This window comes from Haliotis rufescens, unplaced genomic scaffold, assembly GCF_023055435.1.
Source record: "Haliotis rufescens isolate VD_foot unplaced genomic scaffold, xgHalRufe1.0.p SCAF_15, whole genome shotgun sequence".
In the NCBI taxonomy this organism is placed as follows: Eukaryota; Metazoa; Mollusca; class Gastropoda; order Lepetellida; family Haliotidae; genus Haliotis; species Haliotis rufescens.
In genome coordinates, this window is record NW_025963835.1 from 33,100,783 (window position 1) to 33,126,859 (window position 26,077).

Genomic DNA, 26,077 nt, shown 5'->3' on the forward strand with positions numbered 1-26,077 from the left:
ACTGGCTATAACTGCGAACAACACCTGCGTCTGTTCTTCATATTTTGAAGCAGTTACGGTTTCAATGGAGCCCCCAGTGAGGACTATGGCCTAGCAAGACACAGACAGCTACGTATTGACTTCATCGTCCCTTGTCCACTACTTGTGCTATGACGTCATTCTGGGAAACATCGTAACATGCCGTTACACGTGTGTGAGACATCTTTTGTGATTTTGAATTATATAGACTCAATATAAACAGTCAATAATGTGCCTCAATCCTGTATTTCATCTGAACTCTGTCAGTGGTTATGCGATCAGACGAGATTTCAGCGTTCAGTAATATGACATTACAGAGACGTTTCCGATCTATGCATTATGCATACTGGATCTAGCAATGTAACCTTGTGTTACATGTACCTGGGTTGTATTGTGCACGTATGCACATAGACCGTTTACCATGTTGTAATCTTTGTCACGTGATATCACTAAATTTATAGTTACAAGTTTATTTTCTGGCTTTATAGAGCTTTATTGTACATATGCTTGGGATATTCCTGTGCCTGCGTGCACATATTATTTAAATGTGTTGTTTCTTTTAGTGAGCGCTCACACATTTGATATTTACCAGTAGTTAGTTTAGATCATATGTTTTTGTGTTACCCTGTGATTGCAAGTACAATGGCTGAGAGTACCATGTTGGTATGATGTGTGTGTGAATAAAGTTAGATAGCAAATCTTACATTTAAACTTTAGCAAATACATAACTAGGCCTTAATACACCTTTCAAATTTCATCATGTAGGGCTGGTGTTGTGTTCCAAGTTCAGTGGTATTTGTATTATTGTTGTTACTTGTCTTGTGGTAGATCAATACCTTGTTGTTTATTCAGCTGCTTCATGTGTTTCAATATGGATTGTATTTGGGTTTTTGCGGTTTGCTGGGTTTATTGTTAACTTTGGTATATAAGCATTCACCGCCAGTCCCATTATATTGTCCCCGCGCGCGTAGATATACACTGCATGTGCACATGAGCAAAGCTGTTTGCACAACTTTCAACTTTTTTTTCTTGGTATCTTCTACACGTGTGAAGTAATATGATGTTCTTTAACTTCACGTTTTAGCTTATTAGGCCATTTTATTTCAGGTTTTTCTCATACATCTCAACTTGTTGGTCACTATGCCATGACCACACACTCATTTGCATAATGTTTTTGTTGTTCAGATTATCCTGAACATACAATCATATATTTGTAGTATCACTTGCTTACACAAGGGCATCCTGCGTATGGTTGTTGACACAACATTTATGTTATCCCCTATAATTTCCTTATCACTTGCTCATGTTACAGCATCATGAGTAAACCACAACCTGAAGAGTTCGAGAAACTTATTTCTTCTTTTCAGGCTCTTGGTACCTGGCCTACTGTTGATAATCCAGAGGACCTGGTACAGTGGATGCGAGCATACACTCAGACCAAGGTCAAGGCTGAGGGTGGTTCGTCCATCCCGCCTTCTAACCAAGGTACTCAAGCACCTGTTGCATTAGCACAGGCACCAAAGGTTCCATCATTTTCTGGTGACAAGAAGGGCGAAACATCTTTTGATGTTTGGAAATATCATGTTGAGTGTTTGTTACAAAACAAGTCTCTTTCACCACAGGCTGTTGTAAACATAGTCCAACAATCCCTACGTGGTAAGGCAGCGACGGTTGCCATGTGCCTTGGGCCTGAAGCTGATATCAAGCAGCTCATTTCAAAGCTAGAGGCTACTTTTGGAACTACAGATAGGGGTCAATCACTACCAGCTAACTTTTATAGCTCACGTCAAGAGGCCACAGAAGAAGTTGCTTTATGAGCATGCAGGTTGGAGCATTCACTCCTCCAAGCAGAAGCACAAGGACTTGTTCCCCAGGCAACCAGGAATGAGATGCTCCGCACACAGTTATGGTCAGGGTCAAGGCCAGAACTTCGGGATCAGACAGCTCATATCTATGACCAAGGTAGCACCGTTGATGACCTTCTCAGAGCCCTGCGGAGAGCTGAAGTAGATTTGCAGCAGAGATGAGCTGGAGCCAAGAAGAAGATTTCAACTCCTAACATAGCTGCTGTAAGCACACAGGACACTGAGATGAAGGAGATAAAGGGAATGTTGCGATAGCTGTCAAGCAAAGTTGCAGATCTGAAGAAGCAACAGATTACACCAGTTCCAGTTTCCTCTGTTCCTTGGATGAACAGAAACTAAGGACCTATAGGACCATCACCGAATCTGCAGCCTCCACCTCAACAGTATTGGCCACCTCCGCCAGGAACACCATCATGGTACCAGGACGAGAGAGGGGATTCTAGGAATCAGCGACCCTCTAAGGATTCCATTACTGGAGAGCCTATTTGTTTCAGGTGCAACCAGCCAGGACATCTACAGTATGGCTACCGTGTAATTCTGGATCACAGGCGCACTTTAAACAGGAAGAAGCCTATGGGACAGGGCAAGCCAAAGGCTATAGGAGGGGGCTCCAATCAATAACCAGCAAGTTGCCAAGCTAGTAGGTCACCCGAATGAAGGCAGTTTACATTAATGGAGTTAAAGCCACAGGTTCTTCTGTGTCAACTGTTTCCCACAGCTTTATACAAATTTCTCTCAGAACTTCCCATTAAGCCTTTGGATGTATTTTTACAAATTGATTGTGCCGATGGACAGCATCTTTCATATTATGGCCAAATCGAGGTTGAGTTGCAAGATACGGGAGCCATATCTTCACTGCCATGTATCTTACTAGTCGTTCCAGATACACCCTACCACTCAGCAGCTCCTGTGTTATTAGGTACAAACATCTTGTCAACTTGTATGGACACCTGCAAACAACAGTATGGAATTCGTTTTCTCCAAGAGGCAGATATTCATACAGCCTGGTACATGGCTTTCAGGAATATGCTGCTGCAGGAGAAACAACTGGCAAGAAACAACTTCTCACTTGGAAGGATTAGAAGCGCTGAGACGGAACGAGTTATAATACCACCCAACACTGAAAGAGTTATTGAAGGTTATATTTTTAAGCTTCTTGTCTATAGGGATACATGTGCCATGGTGCAACCAACTACAGGATCTGCCATACCATCTGACCTCGATATAGCACTAACTATCATCAACTACCATCATGATGACAAGTTTATGGTACAGGTACATGTCACCAATGTAACAACTAGAACTGTGGCTATTCCAACCCGTTCAGTACTGTGTGAACTCCAGGTCGTTAATGTTGAGGATGTTCCTGGGGGTGAAAGTCAAGGTGAAGGCCAGGATGTTATCAACCTCATGGACTTCAAGGAAGCAGCAGTCACACCTGAACAGTTGAAGATTGGCAAGCAGGTTATCTCACAGTACGTGGATGTATTTTCCAATGGCGAGACAGACTTAGGACATGTCCCCAATGTTAAGCATCGGATTGACCTTGAGGATGAACCACCTTTCAAGCAGAGACATAGAAGGATTGCACCATCAATGTACCAAGAAGTCAAGGAACACCTTCAACAACTGCTTGCATGTGGAGTCATCCGTCACTCATACTCCCCATGGTCATCTAATGTGGTTTTAGTCAGGAAAAAGAATGGGAAACTACGGATGTGTGTGGACTTTAGAAAGCTGAATCGTCGGACTATCAAAGACTGCTACTCTCTGCCACAGATAGACAAGATGTTCGATGCACTTGCAGGATCAAGATTCTTTAGTACACTGGACATGAAGTCAGGATATCATCATGTCGAAATTGAGGAATTGCACAAGGAAAGGACAGCTTTCACCGTAGGTCCTTTGGGGTTCTTCGAATACTAACCGTATGCCGTTTGGTCTCTGAAACAGGCCTGCAACATATCAACGCGTGATGAACGAATGCTTCGAAGGACTCCACCTCAAGATTTGTCTTATTTACATGGATGATATCATCGTCTTTTCCAGCTCATTTGAAGAGCATTTAGAACGGCTTAGCCAAGTACTGCAACGATCCAGAGAGACAGGAATGAAGCTCAGTGCCGACAAGTGTTCTTTCTTCAAGAACAAGATCAAGTTTCTTGGACACATTGTGTCTGAAGATGGCATCGAGACAGATCCGGACAAGATACAAAGGATTTTGGACTGGCCTACACCTGCAAACCCAGATGAGATACGAAAGTTTCTTGGATTTGCAGGTTATTACAGGAAATTCGTCAAGGACTTCGCCAAGATTTCCAAGCCTCTATCAGCTTTGATGTCAGCCACAAAAACCAAGACACAAGGAAGAAACCATCCAGCCAACAAGCCAGACAAGCCATGGCAATGGGGACCACAACAGGAAACTGCGTTCAAGACAATCAAGACATGCTTATCAACACAGCCAGTTCTTGGGTATGCAGATTACACCATGCCGTTTGAAGTCCACACCGATGCCAGTAGCCAAGGACTGGGAGCTGTCTTGTACCAGGAACAGAATGGAATGAAGAAGGTCATCAGTTATGCAAGCCGTGGACTTTGCAAGGCAGAGAGCAACTATTCAGCTCACCGTCTAGAATTGGGCGGTGACTGAAAAGTTCAAGGATTATCTGTATGGCAATACATTCAGTGTATAAACAGATAATAACCCTCTGACCTATGTGCTCAGTTCTGCAAAGTTGGATGCTACAGGTCACCGCTGGCTAGCGGTCTTGTCAGCATACAATTTTGATATCATCTACAGGCCAGGGATCAACAACGCAGATGCTGATGGACTCTCCAGGCTGCCTGGAATAGAAGCTGAAAGACAACAGATAACATCAGAGTCAATAAGAGCTGTTTGTCACACTTTGCAGGAACATCCTTTGGTACACAGCCTCTGTTGTTCAGCAGCACCAGATTTAGAAAGCCTAGAAGATCGTGGAGAGAACCTTAAAGTGATGACAGACAGGGACTGGAGAAAGGCACAAGCCGCAGATGTCATTCTTAGGCCATCGATTAACTTGGTGAGAAATAACAGGAAGCCAAGACGACAGGATTATCCCCCTTGTCAAGCCAATACTTCCATGCATAGGAACTTTGACAGCATGTTTCTTCAAGAAGGAATCCTTTACAGGAAAGTTAATATTAACGACCAAGAACGACATCAGCGTGTTTTACTATCAGCCTTGATTGAGTATATGCTCAGAGGACTTCACGATGATGTGGGACACCCTGGAAGAGAAAGGACACTGTCACTCCTAAGACATCGGTTCTTTTGGCCAGGCATGACCAACGACTTGGAAGATTGGATCCAAAGATGTGACAGATGTTTGAGAAGGAAATCCCCCACCAATGCACGTGCTCCTCTGGTCAACATCATCACCACACAACCCTTAGAGCTCCTCTGTCTGGATTTTCTAACCTTGGAAGCATCAAAGGGATGCCAGAATATTCTAGTCATCACAGACCACTTTACGAAGTATGCACAAGCAATCCCAACAAGGAATCAGACTGCAAAAACAACAGCAGAAGCCTTCTACAGGAACTTTATAATGCACTATGGGATTCCAAAGCGCATCCACAGTGATCAAGGCACCAACTTTGAGAGCCGCCTTATGAAGGAATTGTGCAGCCTCTTGGGAATGGAGAAAAACCGGACAACATCTTACCACCCTATGGGCAATGGTATGGTTGAACGCTTCAACCGGACACTGCTTAATATGTTGGGAACACTCCAACCAGACCAGAAAGCAGATTGGAAGACCTATGTAGCTCCCCTTGTCCACGCCTATAACAGCATCCGGCATGAATCAACAAACCAGTCTCCATTCTTCCTTATGTTTGGTCGTGAACCTCGTCTGCCTGTAGATCTTGCTTTTGGGATCGAGACCAACAAGAATCATCAGTCTCTGACAGCTTATGCAAAGTCTCTGAAGAAGAAGCTCCAAGAAGCCTATGACCTGGCATCAAAGGCATCAAAGACTGCCCAAGTCAAACAGAAAGCCAGCTACGACTTGAAGACTAGAGGGGCCACTGTACAGACAGGTGATCGAGTTCTGGTGAAAACCTTAGCCTTTGATGGTAAACACAAGTTGGCAGATCGCTGGGAGGAAGATCCTTATGTTCTCTTGCAACCAAACCAGGATATCCCTGTGTTTGTAGTGCAGAGAGAATCTGGTGAGGGGAGGAAGAGGACATTGCATAGAAACCATCTCCTGCCCATTGGATCAGTACCAGCGGTCATGGATAACAACAGAGTACCAGCAGCCAAGAAGCCAACTCCAAGACCAAGAAAGACAGTGAAGAAGACTATAGAAGAGGATATCCAGGAGGATAAAGAGTCTGACTATGATGCTCTATTCTATTTTCCAGCAGTTGCTGAGGATGCTACCATCATCAGTGAAGACACTGTGGAAGAGAGTGCGGCTACTTCAGAGACAACAGGTGACGATCTACAGTCTCTTGGAGTAGCAGGTGATGCTTCTGGTGGTGACGACCACATACCTGAAGAAGACAGCAGCACAGAAGCAGATCCTGAAGCAGTGCAACCACCAGAAAACACTGAAGAGGAGCCGGAAGACTCAGTCAGAGAAGAGCTACCTCCTCCTGCACCACCTGATGCTAATCCTCAACCCATACCTGCACCAAGAAGAACTGGTAGATTTACAAGGAAGCCTGCCTGGCAAACCTCATGAGATTATGTAATGTGCCAGACTTCTGACCCAGACTGGCAACAGAGGAGTCGGCGCCTGGAACAATTGGCAGCGACCGGCATTTTAGGACACATTAGCACCAGCATCTCCAAGGCATTGCTTTCCCTAGTTGACGAAGAACCAGAATGACGAGGATGCCATTATTCAAGGGAGTATGTGACAGGATCAGATAATTGTATATATTTTCAGAGTTTTATTAGTTTAAATTTTTACTGAATTAAATGTTCAGTCAAGTATGTTTTAAACATTATATACTTCACACTTCAGCTCTCCTAATTCTCTGTTTCAGCTTACTGCATGAGTACTTTGCCACAGCCTCAATCACCTAGTGCACTATCACACAATAGCCTGCCCAAGCGTGCCCCTCAAAGCCCCTTTGTGTTTAACTTTCTAGCTTACGGTCTCCAGTTTAAAGGGTTTAGTTTTTACTACAGTTTATATCACATTTGATGTTACTGTCAAACACACGTATATCATTGGACATTTTGGAATTCACAATTTGGACTAATTGTGGTGTTTGATTTATTGATTTGGAATTCACATCTAAAGGTTGGTCTTTTGATGATATTTTATTGTTTGTACGTATTCCTAGGATTTGTAGGTATATTGTGTTTATGCTGTTCATAATTTGGCTGTTTTTGTCATGTTGTAAATATTAGCCAGATCATAGTAATTAGTTGTATTTCTGTATGCATTACAAGTGTTATTATTTGCGTAATGTAAATAATTCAGTAAGCGCTAAGATTAGGCCTAAAATACTATTTAACTAAATCTTCAATCACTGTGAAGCTGATGTATGAACGTATGAAGTATGAAAGTAAGAATGTGAAACATATGTGTTGCTAGGTAACATATTGGTATATATGAATGTGTGATGTATGAATGTATGATGTATGATGTATGAATGGTTGAGGGTTTTACTATTATATTTTAGAAATGTTTTAAGTTACTCTGCAATAACACTATGTATCGGTTTGTAGTAATATTGCTGCTATCAGATTGGTCTGCACAGTGTGTATATATATTCATTTATTTGTGGTGCAGATGTAGCTGTATTACTCGTGCAGAGGTCTGTGTCTGAACTGATGAACCCAGGTCCACACACTTGGTGGGTTTACTAGGTTTTATATATATTTCTCATATATTGTATATTGTATGTACACATGATAGTAAATGTATCATGTCACGTCTATCTTACTCTATTTATATGATACACACATATATAAGTACATATGCGGGTTAAGTAGGTTTATAATCTAGGGTTAATTAAGTCTTGATGAGATCTAAGTTCATCAATTAGGAGATATAGCATTTTGTATATATCATCAAATGTAATGAAATATTTGATGTCAGCATATGTTTATATTTTGTGTAATGAATGTTTTACAATTGTTTCAGGGTTTAAGAAATTTATCAGTAATAAATAACTGGCTATAACTGCGAACAACACCTGCGTCTGTTCTTCATATCATGAAGGAGTTCCGGTTTCATACATGATTTCCATGTTCTATACTCATAAGGAGAGGATCTCTGCACTTGTACACAGAGTTGACATGTCGTTCTTATTAGTTTCAACAAAATCACTTGATTTTCTGGTTCATCAATCATTTGATTGTCTGGTTTGTTTGCAGGCCGCCGTCGCCTGGCGGAGTACTGCTGTGTGGGGGTCAAGCAATAGATACTTACTTTTTTATGTAAATTGTGTGAATGCCGGATGCAACCGCCAGGGTAGGACATGCTTACCTTCTTCACGAGAAATAACTAATGTTTCAGTGGTCCATTCAGAAAACTTACAGCCATTTTCTTACTCTTGTTTCGGCAGATAATCTGGCCTGGTTATTCTATTGCACTGACAATTTATATGTCACAAGGTATATGTCAAATCGGAAAATATGTTTCATACCTGAACTTTTCAGGGAATATATTTAATTCACACGGCAAATATTCATAATCCCTAAAATTGCAGGTATTATACATATCCCTGGTTTAACAACAAGTATCTTTGACATATTCCCTGAAACTGTTTCATTCATGGTTTTTAGAAGTATTATTCTTTCTAGTATCAATATAACAACATTTATGAGTTTATAAATAAAACAAATATCTATTTGACAAATCATATGATAATTCTGACTAGTTTCTGCACGTCACCACACTGAATAATTTCGTATTCCTTCAGAAAATAGTATTGGTTAGAGGACTTCTTGGAAGTGTCTGTGGCTTCTAAGATCTCGCCTAGGATTTTACTGTATTCTTCTTTAGGTATCAAGAGACGTTTGCTCTCATCACCTATCAACAACATCTCTACTCTTTAGCTAAAGTAAGGTCTTGTCATGTCAGAAATCTTACTTTTGTTCTGTATTACACATCTGTTATTCAAAGCATCCTGTGTGTCTATATTCCTAGTCAGTTAGGATCTATTTATTAAGTCTTTGAAAGGCAATTAGAAGTGATACACATAAGGAAGAAAATTTGTGGATGTCGTTGGAACTTCTTTATTGTTTGTTTGTTGTTTTATGCTGCACTCAGCAATATTCCAGATATATGACAGCGGTCTGTAAATGATCGAGTTCGGACCAGACAATCCAGTGATATCATGAACATTGATCCACCAATTCAGCGAGGCTAACAACCGGATCTGTCAGTCGTCTCTTACAAGCATGGGTTGCTGAAGATCCATTCTACCTTTCTCACACGGGAGGACTGATATAGACGTTTGGTGTTAGCGTTTCATGTATTTTCACAATTTTGTTGCCGAAGACTTGAATAAAGACTTTGTAGTGTCAAGATCTGTTCCGACTGAGGGTAATGGACTTTGCTTCTTGCTGCACAAAAGATTTCTTGCAATATCTTAGACTTCTTTCCTGTTTTTAGCTTTTTTGATAGCTGAAGTGAAAAGACAAAGACAAGACAAGACATTATCATTATTCCCATGAGACAAGTTGTGTTGTCAAATGTCAAAATATATGTCTGTGCACTCGCATCAAGCAGGAGCAAGATAAATTGTAACTTTACACAAAGTGAGTTAGATATCGTCGGACTCTAGAGATACTTTAAATTTGACATGTGTAACAAAACTAAAGATTCATGAAAGAATCCGAGACCATTCCTGATTCCATATGCCGTAAATCATGAAATTAATACAAGCAAGACATTAATGTGGAAAATGTGATTGCTCATTGCTCCCATTAACAAATCGATGCTATGTGTGAAGGAGGTCACGTCAGGGGAAGTTTCTAATCCGCATCAAAGCTTCTAAATTCTAGTGAGCAAAGCATTCAGACAAGCATATCTCTTTACTGTATCTTGAAAACGAATATAATCGGGAAGTACCAGGCGGAAAAGAAATTAAACTGAATCGTTTAAGAAAGCAGACTCCGAATGGCAGCGTCCATACATTACCAGCACGAACTGAAAGAATTTTTTTTTCCAGATTTGTATTTAAGGCCCTATTGACCGACTTCGAGACAGACACACTGCTAAACATAAACCGCCTGCAGGCACCAGACTGCCGATCCTTACCTGCATTGTAACTGTGTGATCAAAACTCAACCGTTATGTTTATCGCTAGCAAAATTGATATTTCTTGAAAATGCACTTTGCAATCATTGTCTTTACTTTATGCATATTCAGTATCGCCAGAATGGCTTATTTTCACTTATAAGTATCAGCAAACATGCACCTATCAGCCAACCCAAATATTCAACAAAACAACAGGGATAAAAAAATTGACATGATTCATGAATATGACACAGGATTGGGGCACAGCTTTTAAATATGCCCATCTCACTACCACAAACAGAAGATCCGGGGTAGAATAGGTCTTCAACAACCCATGCTTGTCGTAAGAGGCGACTATTGGGATCGGGGATCAGGTGCGCTGACTTGGTAGATGCACGTCATCGTATCCCAATTGGATCGATGTTCATGATATCAATCACTGGATTGTCTGGTCCAAACTCGATTATTTACAGAATGCTGTCATAAAGCTGGTGTATTGCTGAGTGCGACGTTAAACAACATGAAATGAAACGAAACTACAACAAACAAACCAACACCAACAACACCAATACCTCTTCACCAACAAAAATGAGTGAGTGAGTTTGGTTCAATGCCACATAAAACAATATTCCATTTATATCACAGTGTCAGCTTAATGTGGGAGGAAAGCCTGAAGTGATGCAGGTCTTAGATGTTTACCATTTTGTTAAACCCATGAGCTGGGATATAGTAAAGACAAACTGAAAAACAAAACCAGGCAAAATCTGGGATTTGACATTGCTCTGCATAATATTCTGGTTAAGGGGAGCTAACTCAGGTCAGCAAAATATTTAAACTACAAGACATGCTGGATGTTATATGGAGGTCAGGTCAATGTGGAAAGAAAATGTTTTGGTAGTTGTTTGCGGATCTTCTTGGTCCACTGGAGTCACAAGGGATCGTTCAATGTAGTCGCACCGACCATTGCTGTCCACCAGGATGACAGTGTTCGTCCTGACAACAGGAAAGCACATGTAATTACATTCACAGAGTTGGGGTCAGGCTGCTTTATAACACACTGAATATACGGCTGATGTGAGTTACGTATACACTACGTTCCTTCATCACCCGTGAATACATACATCAACCCTTGTCTCTACACACTACGTTCCTTCATCACCCGTGAATACATACATCAACTCTGGCCTCTACACACTACGTTCCTTCATCACCCGTGAATACATACATCAACTCTGGTCTCTACACACTACGTTCCTTCATCACCCGTGAATACATACATCAACTCTGGTCTCTACACACTACGTTCCTTCATCACCCGTGAATACATAAATCAACTCTGGTCTCTACACACTACGTTCCTTCATCACCCGTGAATACATACATCAACTCTGGTCTCTACACACTACGTTCCTTCATCACCCGTGAATACATACATCAACTCTGGTCTCTACACACTACATTCCTTCATCACCCGTGAATACATAAATCAACTTCTGTCTCTACACACTACGTTCCTTCATCACCCGTGAATACATACATCAACTCTGGTCTCTACACACTACATTCCTTCATCACCCGTGAATACATACATCAACTTCTGTCTCTACACACTACGTTCCTTCATCACCCGTGAATACATACATCAACTTCTGTCTCTACACACTACGTTCCTTCATCACCCGTGAATACATACATCAACTCTGGTCTCTACACACTACGTTCCTTCATCACCCGTGAATACATACATCAACTTCTGTCTCTACACACTACGTTCCTTCATCACCCGTGAATACATACATCAACTTCTGTCTCTACACACTACGTTCCTTCATCACCCGTGAATACATACATCAACTCTGGGCTCTATACACTATGTTCCTTCATCACCCACGAATACATACATCAACTCTGGTCTCTACACACTATGTTCCTTCATCACCCACGAATACATACATCAACTCTGGTCTCTACACACTATGTTCCTTCATCACCCACGAATACATACATCAACTCTGGTCTCTACACACTACATTCCTTCATCACCCGTGAATACATACATCAACTCTGGTCTCTACACACTACGTTCCTTCATCACCCGTGAATACATACATCAACTCTGGTCTCTACACACTACGTTCCTTCATCACCCGTGAATACATACATCAACTTCTGTCTCTACACACTACGTTCCTTCATCACCCGTGAATACATACATCAACTCTGGTCTCTACACACTACGTTCCTTCATCACCCGTAAATACATACATCAACTCTGGTCTCTACACACTACGTTCCTTCATCACCCGTGAATACATACATCAACTCTGGTCTCTGCACACTACGTTCCTTCATCACCCGTGAATACATACATCAACTCTGGTCTCTACACACTACGTTCCTTCATCACCCGTGAATACATACATCAACTCTGGTCTCTGCACACTACAATCCTACATCAGCCTGAAAGGGCCAGGATGTCAACGGTTCTAGGTGTATTTGAGTAATGCATGAGTCTGACGAAACACCTGTATTTGGTCACTAGGGCAAAAACTTCTCTTGTTGAATGAGGCAACCAGAGGCGAGTAAGCTTGGGGTTTATCGGCTATTGCTTGCAAAGAATGCTTCAGAACAGTTGACATACTGACCCTTTAAATACATATGGCAACTCTATTTATCTCTGTTTAATCTGATGCAGAGTTGGCATCTATCAAAATGTGAAAGTGGTAGTCCACAAAGAAACATCACCAGTCTCTGTGAGCCAGGATCAAGCAGTGCGTAGCTAACCTCTCGTCATGACAAACCCCAAGTTTGCTAACCTTGTCCCATACATGATAGATGGCGACCACACACCGTTAGCTGACCTCTCGTCATGACAAACCCCAAGTTTGCTAACCTTGTCCCATACATGATAGATGGCGACCACACACCGTTAGCTGACCTCTCGTCATGACAAACCCCAAGTTTGCTAACCTTGTCCCATACATGATAGATGGCGACCACACACAGTTAGCTAACCTCTCGTCTTGACAAACCCCATGTTTGCTAACCTTGTCCCATACATGATAGATGGGGACCACACACCGTTAGCTGACCTCTCATCTTGACAAACCCCAAGTTTGCTTACCTTGTCCCAATCATGATAGATGGCGACAACACACGGTTAGCTGACCTCTCGTCATGACAAACCCCAAGTTTGCTAACCTTGTCCCATACATGATAGATGGCGACCACACACCGTTAGCTGACCTCTCGTCATGACAAACCCCAAGTTTGCTTACCTTGTCCCATACATGATAGATGGCGACCACACACGGTTAGCTGACCTCTCGTCACGCCAAACCCCAAGTTTGCTAACCTTGTCCCATACATGATAGATGGCGACCACACACAGTTAGCTGACCTCTCGTCATGACAAACCCCAAGTTTGCTTACCTTGTCCCATACATGATAGACGGCGACCACACACGGTTAGCTGACCTCTCGTCACGCCAAACCCCAAGTTTGCTAACCTTGTCCCATACATGATAGATGGCGACAACACACGGTTAGCTGACCTCTCGTCTTGACAAACCCCAAGTTTGCTAACCTTGTCCCATACATGATAGATGGCGACCACACACCGTTAGCTGACCTCTCGTCATGACAAACCCCAAGTTTGCTTACCTTGTCCCATACATGATAGACGGCGACCACACATGGTTAGCTGACCTCTCGTCACGCCAAACCCCAAGTTTGCTAACCTTGTCCCATACATGATAGATGGCGACCACACACCGTTAGCTGACCTCTCGTCTTGACAAACCCCAAGTTTGCTTACCTTGTCCCATACATGATAGATGGCGACCACACACCGTTAGCTGACCTCTCGTCTCTTATGTGGGTGGGAATGCCCAGGTCTTGACATTTCCCTCCAAGAACACTGTCTGCTGTATATCTGTAACATTTAATATAAGATAGTTATGCTATAAAGCACAAACAACAATGTAGGACAAAGCTTGGTATATTTCAGGATAAAACATTGTTATATCTTTAAGTCATTTCTGGAGATTCTAACTTGCACTTGCAATTTGATGACATCGTATATATGACGATATTTTTTTTTAGAATGACTTCTTCCCCATAGATGTAGCTGGGCAACAAGGATAATTGCTATGGCCGAGCAAGCACATCTCAAAGCATGAAAGATATGACAATCAGTATTGGGAGAAAAGGTACAGGTAATCGACGTGAGGATTGGGAGAATATGTGGGAAATACCCACCTGTGCATCAAATTGACTTGTCCGACCATGAGGAGTTGCGCCCATGGTTTATTCTTCCTGCAGTGTTTTATTTATGACAAACAACTAACACTTGTTTATTTCTTAAATAACCAGTATATTTTAGCAATCTAAAAACTAAAAGTATTTAGCACTTGGCCTTTTTATTTTCCTCCAAATGTGAACAAACCTACCCTAACCAACAATGAAATACACCTGACTGAAGAGAAATCTGTTGTTAATTTCCTAGGATATGCAGACATACCTCAACAATTCCTTATGAAATTCTAAAGTGTTATTAGTACTTATTAAACACAAGTTGAAATTGTTTTCAGAGAACAAGCAGTTGTGAACAAACATAGTTCAAACATTGATGAAACTAAAACTTCTACAATCATAGTTACCAATTGATCCTCTTGGCTGCTGTCTTCGGTCTTAGTAGTGGTACTCATATCAATTACTCACAGATCGGTTGAGAAGTTGGACATGGAGCGCTTATTTGAACAGGGTAAATCTTGTAATTCCCAATAATAGCATATTTTACTCATCATATCACTCCAGTTTGATAACGGTGTAAGAATCTACATCAAAATGTCGCTGTTTGCGACACTCCAGAGGCTGTTTTCCATAAAGTTGTATGTTTTGTTATCACATGAAGCATGCACAATTTCTAAACTAAATAACAGACCAACTTGAAATTTATCTACACTATGGGTCCGTATTAATGACTACCCGACAGTCACCTCACCAACACTTACTGTCCTTTGTCGTTGAGGAAATCCATCAAGGAATCTACCAGCTTGTTCTTGGCTTCAGGACTTCGGTTTTCTTCAATGATCTTCTGAAACCGAGGGCGCCCTTGTTCAATCTTTTGCCAAGGCCTATCAACAGCTGAGTTTCCAAAGGCATGGGGATCTAAAAAGGGCATATAAAAAAATCCCTCAAACCAAACTTTAACACAAAAGAGAGTGTAATCCCAATATAGCCTGTGTTATATGTCAAGAACACATCAGTTTCTGGGTAATTTTTGTCAAAGTTTCTAATATTTAACATTACCTTGTACGGAAAAATGAAATTTGATGATAAATAAACACAGCAGATGACAAGAAAACCGAATGCCCAAACGCATCACGGCAACGGCCATGGTAACCCCATGCACTTGAGTTCCTTGCAAAATGAAATGCACATGCATTCCCCCATTTTTTGCCCTAAAAAATTCCCAACAGAGAGGATAACATTCATTCGTTATTGAATTGCTACCACATGCCAAGATTGACAAGAAAGCAGCGACACCAAGCCCTTGGACGATTGCAAGCTGGACAAACCTCCCGGCAAGTAGCCAATGCATTTCAAGTCCATGTAAGGACCATATACAGGCTCCGGCAAAGGTACCAGACCACCAACACTTCAGATGACCGACCACGTAGTGGAAGACCAAGGGTCACCACCTGATGTCAGGATCGTCAGATTGTGCGACAGCATCTTCAAGATTGCTTGTTACTGCTGTGGAAACTGCTTGACAGACCATGGGGACACACCAGCGACACATTAGTGCGGACACCGTGCGTTTGACCATTGACGAGCAGACACCTCCACTGTCACAGGCCACACCGAGGACCCATTCTGACACCATGTCATCACTGGGACCGTCTTCAGTGGGCAACACAGCACCAGCATTGGTGCAAGCACAGCGGAGAAGACGAGAGCCATTACTTTATCTCAAAGGCAGATGGCAGAGAGAGAGCCTGGCGACACCGTGGGGAACGTTATTCGGATGCTTGTGTTATTGAGAGAGACTCGTTGGATGGTCCGAGCATCATGGTGTGGCGAGGAATTGTTCTTGCACAGAGGGTCGGCCTGTGGTCTTCCAGAACATTGGTCCTGGGAGAGGCAATGGTATCACAGCAGCTTGGTACATTGATCAAGTCTTGAGACCACACGCCATACCTCATTTGGCAAACACAAGTTTCAGCATGATAACGCCCATGCCCACACTGCGAGAGCAACGAGAGACTTCCTCCAGCAGAATGGCATTAGAACCATGCAGTGGCCTGCCCCCAGTCCCGATTTAAATCCCATTGAGCACCTGTGGGACGAGATTCAAAGACGGCTGAATGACGACAACTGCAGCTGAACTGCATCAGGCGTTCCTCCGAGTGTGGGCTCAAGTGCCTATGGCCTTCATCAACCGCCTCATCCATTCCATGTATCGACGTTGCACGGCAGTCAGCAATGCACATGGCGGACACACGAGATACTGACTTGTGATGCCATTTTCTCAGAGACTAGTCTTGTGTTTCACTTTAAGAAAATTGTGACACTTTAATTTAAACCTTGATGATCAGTTTTGCCAAGTTTCATCTTCTTAATATGTCTCAAAGTATGTTTACAGTGTTTAGACAAATAAGGTTTCTCATATATCTATCCATGGTGACGTTTCTTTTGTGGTTCAGTATAGATCTTGATTACTGGACGCCGCCATTTTTTTAAGCAAATGCAAGTGATACAAGAGGTGGAATCTGATTGGTCCATAGGAGAGGATTAGAAGGGACATAACTTGTAATAGCCACTGGTGGCGCTACGATCGAGCGCAGGAATTCCAGCCTTGTTCGACAAGGGTGGAAACTGGACTTTTAAAGTCAGTTCACTCTATTGCCTCACGAAGATGACTGTGCCACTGACACTAGAGGATGTACAACACAACCCTGGTTACCTCCGAGTGGCAGCCTTTGCATTCTTCTCTCTTCTACAGAACTCTCTGTCAGGTACATCGCCAGCGGATGTGGGCCTCTGAAATAGCAGAGTAAAAGAGAACTGCAACTGCTTTAAGAGACATTGAAATCATACTACTTTCATACAACTACTTAAGTTACTAATCAGCATTGCATCTCTGTATGAGTGGGTGAAGCATTCAGAGCAGCATATCTGATTTCAAAAATGAACTTAAACAGTCAATATCAGTGAGTGAGTGAGTTGGGTTTAACACCACTTTTTCACATATTCCAGTTATATCGTGGCATGTCAGCTTAATGTGGGAGGAAAGTGATGCAGGTCTCAAACGTTTACCACTTCAGTGAAACCCAGAAGCACGGGTATGGTGCTGACAAACCTGGAAACATAATCGTGGTGAACCGGGATTCGAACACACAATCATAGGTTTCTGGCGTGCCCAAGGGACGCAACTCTACACAGCGAATTGCAGCGCCTTAGACAACTGGGCCACCTGTGCCCCCCAGTCTATACAAATACAAAAAATAAAGGCATCACAATTTGATGTATTTTTCATACACTCTGCTGTTACTTAAATTGGTAGGTCACCTGACAACCTTCTCTGGAGGGATTAATAGAGTGAGTGAGTGCCTTAAACTGTAATGTTGCATCAGCATTATTTAATTGGCATTGTGTGTTCACAGCATTATTTCAGCCATATAGTGTGTAGGGGTGGGGAGAAGTGAGTGAGTGAGTATGGTTTTACGCCGCTTTTAGCAATATTCCAGCAATATCACGGCGGGGGATACCAGAAATGGGCTTCACACATTGTACCCATGTCGAACCCGGGTCTTCGGCGTGACGAGCGAACACTTTAAACACTAGGCTACCTGACCGTGTGGTCAGGGGTAGGGATGGGGTTATCAGATCTTAAAGCAGAGAGGTATCATATCATAGTATAAGATCTGACTTTAATGAGATTGTATCAAAAATAAACAGAAGAAAAATTGCTTGTTTCCACATCACCAACCACAAGTATAATGGAAAATGTTGTGTGTCCGTGGAACATGGTCACTGTTCATCAATGACAGAATGAAAGAACAAACAATGATACACATGACCTGGACTCAATGACACACAATCAGCACTAATACACACAATCAGCACTAATCCACAATCAGCACTAATACACAATCAGCACTAATACACAATCATCTCTAATACACACAATCAGCACTCATACACAATCAGCACTAATACACACAATCAGGGCACAGTGATATGCAATCAGCACTAATACACACAATCAGGGCACAGTGATATGCAATCAGCACTAATACACAAAATCAGGGCACAATGATATGCAATCAGCACTAATACACACAATCAGGGCACAATGATACACAATCAGCACTAATACACACAATCAGGGCACAGTGATATGCAATCAGCACTAATACACACAATCAGGGCACAATGATACACAATCAGCACTAATACACACAATCAGGGCACAATGATAAACAATCAGCTCTAATACACACAATCAGGGCACAATGATAAACAATCAGCACTAATACACACAATCAGGGCACAATGATACACAATCAGCACTAATACACACAATCAGGGCACAATGATACACAATCGGGGAACAGTGATGGGCAATCAGCACTAATACACACAATCAGGGCACAATGATACACAATCAGGGAACAGGGATATGCAAGCAGCTCTAATACACACAATCAGGGCACAATGATATGCAATCAGCTCTAATACACACAATCAGGGCACAATGATACACAATCAGGGAACAGGGATATGCAATCAGCTCTAATACACACAATCAGGGCACAATGATATGCAATCAGCTCTGATACACACAATCAGGGCACAATGATACACAATCAGGGCACAATTATACACAATCAGGGCACAATGAAACACAATCAGGGCACAATGATACAGTGATGGGCAATCATCAAAGTCATGGCTTGACCACCTGATCCCCATTTATGCATCTTTTATGACAACTATGAGCAACTTTCGTCCATTCAGAATACCCTGAATATTTGCAAAACATTTTAAAATCAAATTTGTTGAAAAATTGTAAATGGCATCTAAATATCATCATGAATTATTTTTGAAAACCATAACACAAATGTTGTGAGAGTGTCTCGATTGTATTCAGTTGCATGATGGCGTGTCAGCAGAATGTGGGAGGAGGCACGAAGTGACTCAGGACTCACGAGTTTAGCACTATGCTGGAACCCATGAGAATGGTGCTTACAAACCAGTGATGAAAGTCTGAGTGAAACTGGGAATCGAAACATGATCAGCAGATCCTGGTATAACTAAGGGCGTCAACATTGCACAGTGTACAGCACACCAATTGACCACAGATTTAATATTTTCTGGGCATCATGAAGATCTACTTAAATCTACATACCCTGCTTCAAGAAGAACAAGGTGGAATCCGTTATACTGGGAGGTGACTATGTCTTTAGACAGGTCTTGCAGGAACGTCTCAGCACCTGTGTCCGAGGCTATGAAATCCCTCGCCAAGAACCCTGAAGTAAAACTCTTTGTCAGCTAGAATAGTCGTTTCATGTTGCTTTCAGTAATTTCGTATCAAGAATGGGCTTTACAAATTATACCCATGTGGGGAATAGAACCTGGGTGTTTCCAGTGGTGAGCCACCACTTTAACCACGAGGATGACCCTATGAAGATCTGGAGTAGAGTAGGTCTTCAGCACCCCATGCTTGTCGTAAGAGGGAACTAACACGATCGGGTGGACAGGCTCGCAGACTTGGTTGATGCATGTCGCTGTATCCCAATTGTGTAGATCGATGCACATGATGAGAATCACTGGATGGTCTGATCCTCGATTATTTACAGACCACCTTCATATAGCTGGAATATGGCTCAGTGCGGCTTTAAACAACAAACAAACAAAGCATGTGGCTACCAACTCTTCATTGTGGGGAACTGCCATCATCCTATTCTAGAAATAGAATTGCATAATCACAATATTTAAAATGTCCTCATAAGAAATCCTTCGTAACTAATCTTGACACACGTACCAGTCAAGAAAGAAGATGATTTGGGATTGTGCCATTATAACACTACATCATATGATACAACTCAGAGTTGTGTGAAGACTCAATGTTATATAAGTACAGGAACTTTGACCAGTGTTACCTCTTCCTTTCCTGTTTGGGAGGTTTTCTCCGAGTATGTTCAGAAGAACTCCAATCTTGCCCTGTTTGTTGATCCCCAGCCAAATCCCACCCTCTCTCCCCGGCTCCTGATCCAAGCCTACTCAGAAACAACACACAAACAACAATGGTAAACTCAATGGTAAACTCAATGGTAAACTTAACGGTAAATGACAACTTAGCTTTTCACAGAACACAATTTTAACTAACAGGAATGATATGTTACTTCAAATGCTAAAAAAAGCATCAGATTTGAACTTGAAAGAATTTCCAAACTAGTCTACTAAGAAATACATCATTGATAAAAAAAAATCACAATTTAAGTGAACTTATATAAATAAAAAATAATTCATCACAGATATCATAATCAATTCCTTCATTGGAAATTTAATCCAACATTGACAAATTCATTTACAACCTGAAACAAGGCAAAGAGTGAGCAGGGCTCACCAATACCCCCGACTTTGACTCCCAACATACTTCTAAGTTCAAAACACGAAAAAGAGCAATATTTTCTCAGAAAATCCAAGTATCGGAATCAAGTTATAGGTTGCACAAATGCTGAAGAAAAACAAATTCTATGTTCAAAACAAGAAAGAAAATCATATTTGTTCAGAAAATACACATACCAAAATCAAAATGTAGCACTGCACCTCTTCTATTTCTATTGAAAGTTTCCTTAAATTTGTAAAGAATCTTTTGGCATAGAAAGTGTTTACCAAGTTTCAATGAATCTATGCAGTAGTTTTCAAGTTATGGGTCGTACAAAAAATTACCACGGAAGGTCGGACAGACAGAATTCCTTGGTATAACTAAACCCAATCCCTTTAAGGTCAGTGGTATAAAAATTGGAAGAATGATTTTGGATGATAATAAACAGAATCTGACCCATGTGTCTTTTGAAATAGTTTTTATATTGTGGTGAAACCAGGTGAAATTCAATATTAATTGGCACAGTGGTTATGTTGAACATGTCTTACTGCTGAGGCAGTTGTCCTTCTCCCCCCAGTATGCTGCTGTTGATGTGGGTCGAGTCCAGTACTCATCTCGGTTGTTGGCAAGAACTAGGCGGTAGGCGCCACATTCCTCTCGGTCATTCAGTTGGAAGAACAAGATACACATCTTGGTTGCTCACCAGTTACACCTGTTTGGGAAATTAAGAATGCATTATATTGTGATGGCCATTGTGATAGCAAGAGACAAGGTCCTAAATGTTAATTAGATGTTGTGGTATTGGGGCCTTTGTTAATTAGCGGTAGTCAACTGTCAGCCGTTGTCTCATGAATGAGAGGTCAAACTGACATGGATACATGAGGGAGAACCCTTTAGGTTATGACATGGTACATACTTAGGGCCTAGTATATGTCATTCCTGCTAAACTGACCGAATCTTTAAAAGAAATATCCCCAGGAACACAAGATAGAATGTAGGCAAACAATAATTAAAATCCAGAAATCTGAACCTTGTATTTTGTGTCTGTACACAGTACGTGCGGCCACAACAGGTCACGTGTTACTGGAAATATGTTACGTAAGGATAATGTACCGGTTGTAAGCATATCCTTCAAAACCAAAGCAATGTGGCCAAACAGTGACGATGACAACATGACCACAAATACATATCCACCGGATTTGTTTGAGCTAGATAAGTAGCAGATTGTTTCAATCTACCTAAATCTGCATAGACTGGAGTGATCTCCAGATACAAAGTCCACAGCAATTTCAAAGAGAGATGTTCCGTCGTCTGCGTTTTGCACACGCTTGCGACCTACGGGATAACAGCGATTCTACTGCAAACCCAAAATATCAGAAAATAAAGAGTTCTTTACACCGAGTCCCATCAGATCACGACCATCAACTTCAATTTCGTGGATAGTGTGACAGCTGTCGAACGCCGTCAATTTATAGCCGGTTTGATTTTTATTGACATTCCGCAGCGGAAGTTTACATCGATTGTGTCAAAATGTAAAACTTGGAGGATTCGAAATCAGTTAGATATATTTTTATTATGTATCATTCTAATCATCAAAATAATTATTTTGCGATGTTTTAACCCGTAATCGTTTACTCCATAACACTCCAATTACTAACTAAGGAAGGTAAAATGAATTTCATTTTAAATTGTATTTCGTATTTATCAATAGGACACAATTTACATCAGACTTTTCGGGGTAAATTATTGTTCAGAAAATACATGTTACAAATTTTATAGAAGCCTTTCTACAAACATTTTTTTTTTCAATTTAGTCTCATTCATAATTATGTAAATGATATAAAATTTGATAGAAACTAACTTTAACAGGATTATTTATGATCTTACGTATTTGCTCATTCACGAATATCTTGCCTCCCTGTCTCAAAATGGCAGCCCCCGTTTGGGCAAGGGCAAATTTGGAATGTTTACAGAAAATAAAACGGAGTTTAAAGAGCCACTATAGATTATTTTCTGGTAGTAACTCCAATTTGTAAAAAGCACTTTCGTAATGCTTATTTTCTGCAACTGTCACAAATAGGCATTGTGTTTTCGTGTTGTTCAACACTATCCTGCATTCCTGGCCTACAATCGCTACTTCTCTTGTTGAAGCTAAACTCGCGTGCGCTGGGCTACTGACAGATGTAGATAAGACTACCCGGCATTCCTGCTAGTGTCTACAAGGCTTGATTATATAACCGACACCGAGCGGGCGAATTAAAGCATGGCATTTGAAGAAAACTTGAATTTATTATGTGCCATGCCAACTAGATATAGAATCATTCATAGAATAGATCATTGCCGTCGGGGTGAAAATAGGCCAGCAGCAAATATGTATGTGTACTGATCCGATTGTAGTATCAGGCATCTGCTGGTCATTAAAACCATAGCTATGAATCCCTCCATCAGTTACATTCTTTGTGTCTGATGCTGATTTTACACATGCCATTACAAGCTCCGTCATAGTGCACGAGAGAACATTTGTGTACCTGTTAGTTCACAGACCATTTTTCTCCAAATACACCAAACATTTCTTTTGAAAATAAATTCTTGTTAGGATTATCTACTGCCTGGGACTATAGAATGTTGCCCAACTGGAGTTTAACCATATGTTTGTCTCAAAGTGACCTACAAATATTACTGTATATTTTCAAGATAAAATATGAGCGTAAAACATGCTCATACTAAGAGATTGCAAGACCTAAAACAATTCCAAAGCTACCATTGACATAGAAAAACCTGACCCCACAATTTTTGCAAAGAAATAAACCAATTTATCCTTACAATGATAAGCAAACACACAAACATCCACTCAATGTAAGTAAACAATGATATCTTCAAATCAGTACTTAACATACCGTATAATATGTAGTGCATTGTCTGGAAAGATTATACAATAGCATTGAAGCTTCTCCATCAAATTCAATAAGTGAGGACAATGATCAGTAAAGAAACATTGTTTTAATAGACATTAAAGCATTACGGTAATCTCACAATAAGTTGTCTGTGTATATAATATACATCAGATATGATAACATAACATAGGCACTAATAACTTCTCCCACATTTGTGATGGTGGCACGAGTTGGATTTGGACATCTTCAAAGCAACAAACTTATCGTGAGATAATTTCCAGCTGTACATCATTTGAAGTGAGCAGAAATTAACTTACGAGTAAATTTTCTATTACACTGGAGAAGTGACACTATATGGATCAAAGTCTGAAATTCGTTAATAAAGTGCACAGTTCAAATTTATTTCTTTAAAGGCTACTGCAAAATTCTAATTCTTAAATAGCTCTAGAATGGAGATGCTGGTTACAAACCAGAAAGCAGTCATAACTGTAAAAAAAATAATAAACAGCAATAAGCAGTTCAAAACTATTTTGGTGTCACATTATACTATGTAACATGAGGCGGGGTGTTATGTGCAGTGATACACTGGTATTCATCCCAAACAGCTGCAATGTCAGTTCAAACCTGGATGACTCCAGATGGTAATATGTATGACCCTTATAATGGATATTAGTAAAAACGGACTGTATCTTTATCCATTATTAGAATAATGATTACATAGAGTATAAATTAAATGGGCTTTAACCCAATAGGTTTTATTTATCAGTTAGAGGTAGGTGCTAACCAGATTATGATATTCTAAACCATTCTCTCAATATTTGAAAACAAATCATGGAAGTATTTCCATTAGTGTTTGTTGTGTAGGATATTTAACAATAGCTTTTGACTGTGATTATCTTTGTTTGTGAATCACTGTATTAAGTGAAAATTAGTGATATCAGAAATTGGCAGTCTGAAGTTTGAATGTATTTCTGATATGAATAAAAATATCAGTTAAATTTGACATGCATGTTTCAATTGATTCAGTGATAAAAAGGCAAACCTTCTTATATTCTCATCAAATGTGCAGTGCTAATCATTTCATCAATTCTCAATTTTCAGCTGCAGCCAGTGAGAAGTTTGACCTTGTTGTGATCGGAGGAGGCAGTGGAGGGTTGGCGTGTTCCAAAGAAGGTCAAATTGTTCCAGTACACTTGATGCTCCATTACAATTACCTGTGCCTCTCTACATTGAATATTCCCCACCAAATATTTGGTGTATCTTTCTAGCTCAGCTGAAACAAATATCACCTGTGGTGACATCATGGTAAACAATCCACTAAATATGTTCAAACCACATCTGTAAAACCACAAGGTGTGTGATGCTTTGCATGGATGATTCATTTTTTGTCAGTTTTGCCATTTACTCAGCTGAATCTTCATGCATTGATGCGTTATAGAATATTCATGTGCTTTATAATTATAGGGAAGTTCTATGACAATGACCTTTGAACTCCATGCAGGCTAAGGCTGCTACTCCATGTTGGAAATGTACATTTTAGTATGTGAGTGAGTGAGTTGGGTTTAACGCCACTTTTTACAGTATTCCAGTTATATCACAGCGAAGTCAGCATAATGTGGGAGGAAAGTCCAAAGTGATGCAGGTCTCGGACATTTACCACTTCGATGAAACCCATGAGCACGGGTATGGGGCTGACAAACCTAGAAACATAATCATGGCAAACAGGGATTCGAACCCACAGTCATAGGTTTCTGGCATGCCCAAGGGATGCAACTCTGCACAGCAAATCATGGCGCCTAAGACGGCACTGCCACCAGTGCCACCTTTAGTATGAAGTTCAGTATATATATCTGTTGTCATTTTTGTTATGTGATGTAATTTGTTTTACTGTTGCGTGATACAAGTTTATCTAAGTTCATATTCAGAAACTTATCAGGTTTAGCTTAAGGTGAGCTTTTCAAAACATCATGGCTGTTTTAAATGAATATAATGTTTAATGTTTTTAAGAAAATCAAGAGTTGATGTCCACAGTGTGGGATCTGGCTGCCAGTGAGATATGACATTGTTAATTGTTGATCAGACTATCAACCACTAGTTTCATGGTTTCCATGATGTAGTGTGAATATTTCTGTCTGCTCACTCACTCACTCACTCACTCACTCACTCACTCACTCACTCACTCACTCACTCACTCACTCACTCACTCACTCACTGTTACAATGATGATATGAATGTGACAAGTTTCATTTGTTTTCAGCTGCTGGTTTAGGGAAGAAAGTTGCAGTTCTCGACTATGTCAGCCCATCTCCAAGAGGTACAACACAGTTCTGATTGTGATCCTGATCACGCCAACAAATATTATTACCATCAGTTGTCTACTGATTTGACAGTAACGGGTGGTCAGGCTCGCTGACTTGGTTGATG

General features: G+C 40.9%; 2 protein-coding genes across 3 annotated transcripts in view; one reads left to right on the forward strand and one right to left on the reverse strand.

The window, feature by feature from the left end:
* Positions 1 to 10,718: 10,718 nt before the first annotated feature.
* On the reverse strand, positions 10,719 to 22,280 carry LOC124132051 (transport and Golgi organization 2 homolog). Of its 2 annotated transcripts, none has more exons than XM_048396482.1 (8): positions 22,156 to 22,280; positions 21,308 to 21,471; positions 20,311 to 20,427; positions 19,557 to 19,677; positions 17,109 to 17,185; positions 15,154 to 15,310; positions 13,956 to 14,072; positions 10,719 to 11,131 (listed from the first exon to the last, which is right to left on the reverse strand). In XM_048396482.1, the coding sequence occupies exons 2-8, from the start codon at positions 21,447 to 21,449 to the stop codon at positions 10,993 to 10,995; spliced, it is 870 nt and encodes a 289-aa protein (XP_048252439.1). In that variant the 5' UTR covers positions 21,450 to 21,471; positions 22,156 to 22,280; the 3' UTR covers positions 10,719 to 10,992. The 2 variants fall into 2 exon arrangements, with proteins under 2 accessions (XP_048252439.1, XP_048252438.1); XM_048396481.1 differs by having other exon boundaries at positions 21,998 to 22,272.
* Positions 22,281 to 22,681: 401 nt separating this feature from the next.
* The window catches only part of LOC124132050 (thioredoxin reductase 2, mitochondrial-like), a 28,702-nt gene continuing 25,306 nt past the window's right edge, over positions 22,682 to 26,077 (forward strand). Inside the window, exons 1-3 of the mRNA XM_046495644.2 lie at positions 22,682 to 22,775; positions 24,755 to 24,826; positions 25,911 to 25,967. Coding sequence (XP_046351600.2) covers positions 22,688 to 22,775; positions 24,755 to 24,826; positions 25,911 to 25,967 — 217 coding nt within the window. The 5' untranslated portion in view covers positions 22,682 to 22,687. The remainder of the gene's footprint in view (positions 22,776 to 24,754; positions 24,827 to 25,910; positions 25,968 to 26,077) is intronic.

Bases quoted from the DNA above. Each gene is read 5' to 3' on its own strand.
- LOC124132051 (XM_048396482.1), bottom strand. From the start codon at position 21,449: ATGTGTATCTTGTTCTTCCAACTGAATGACCGAGAGGAATGTGGCGCC. The intron at 19,678-20,310 runs GTAACACTGGTC...GTTTTACTTCAG, and splicing joins CCCAAACAGGAAAGGAAGAG to GGTTCTTGGCGAGGGATTTC. The intron at 11,132-13,955 runs GTAAGCAAACTT...TCCTGTTGTCAG, and splicing joins TCTATCATGTATGGGACAAG to GACGAACACTGTCATCCTGG.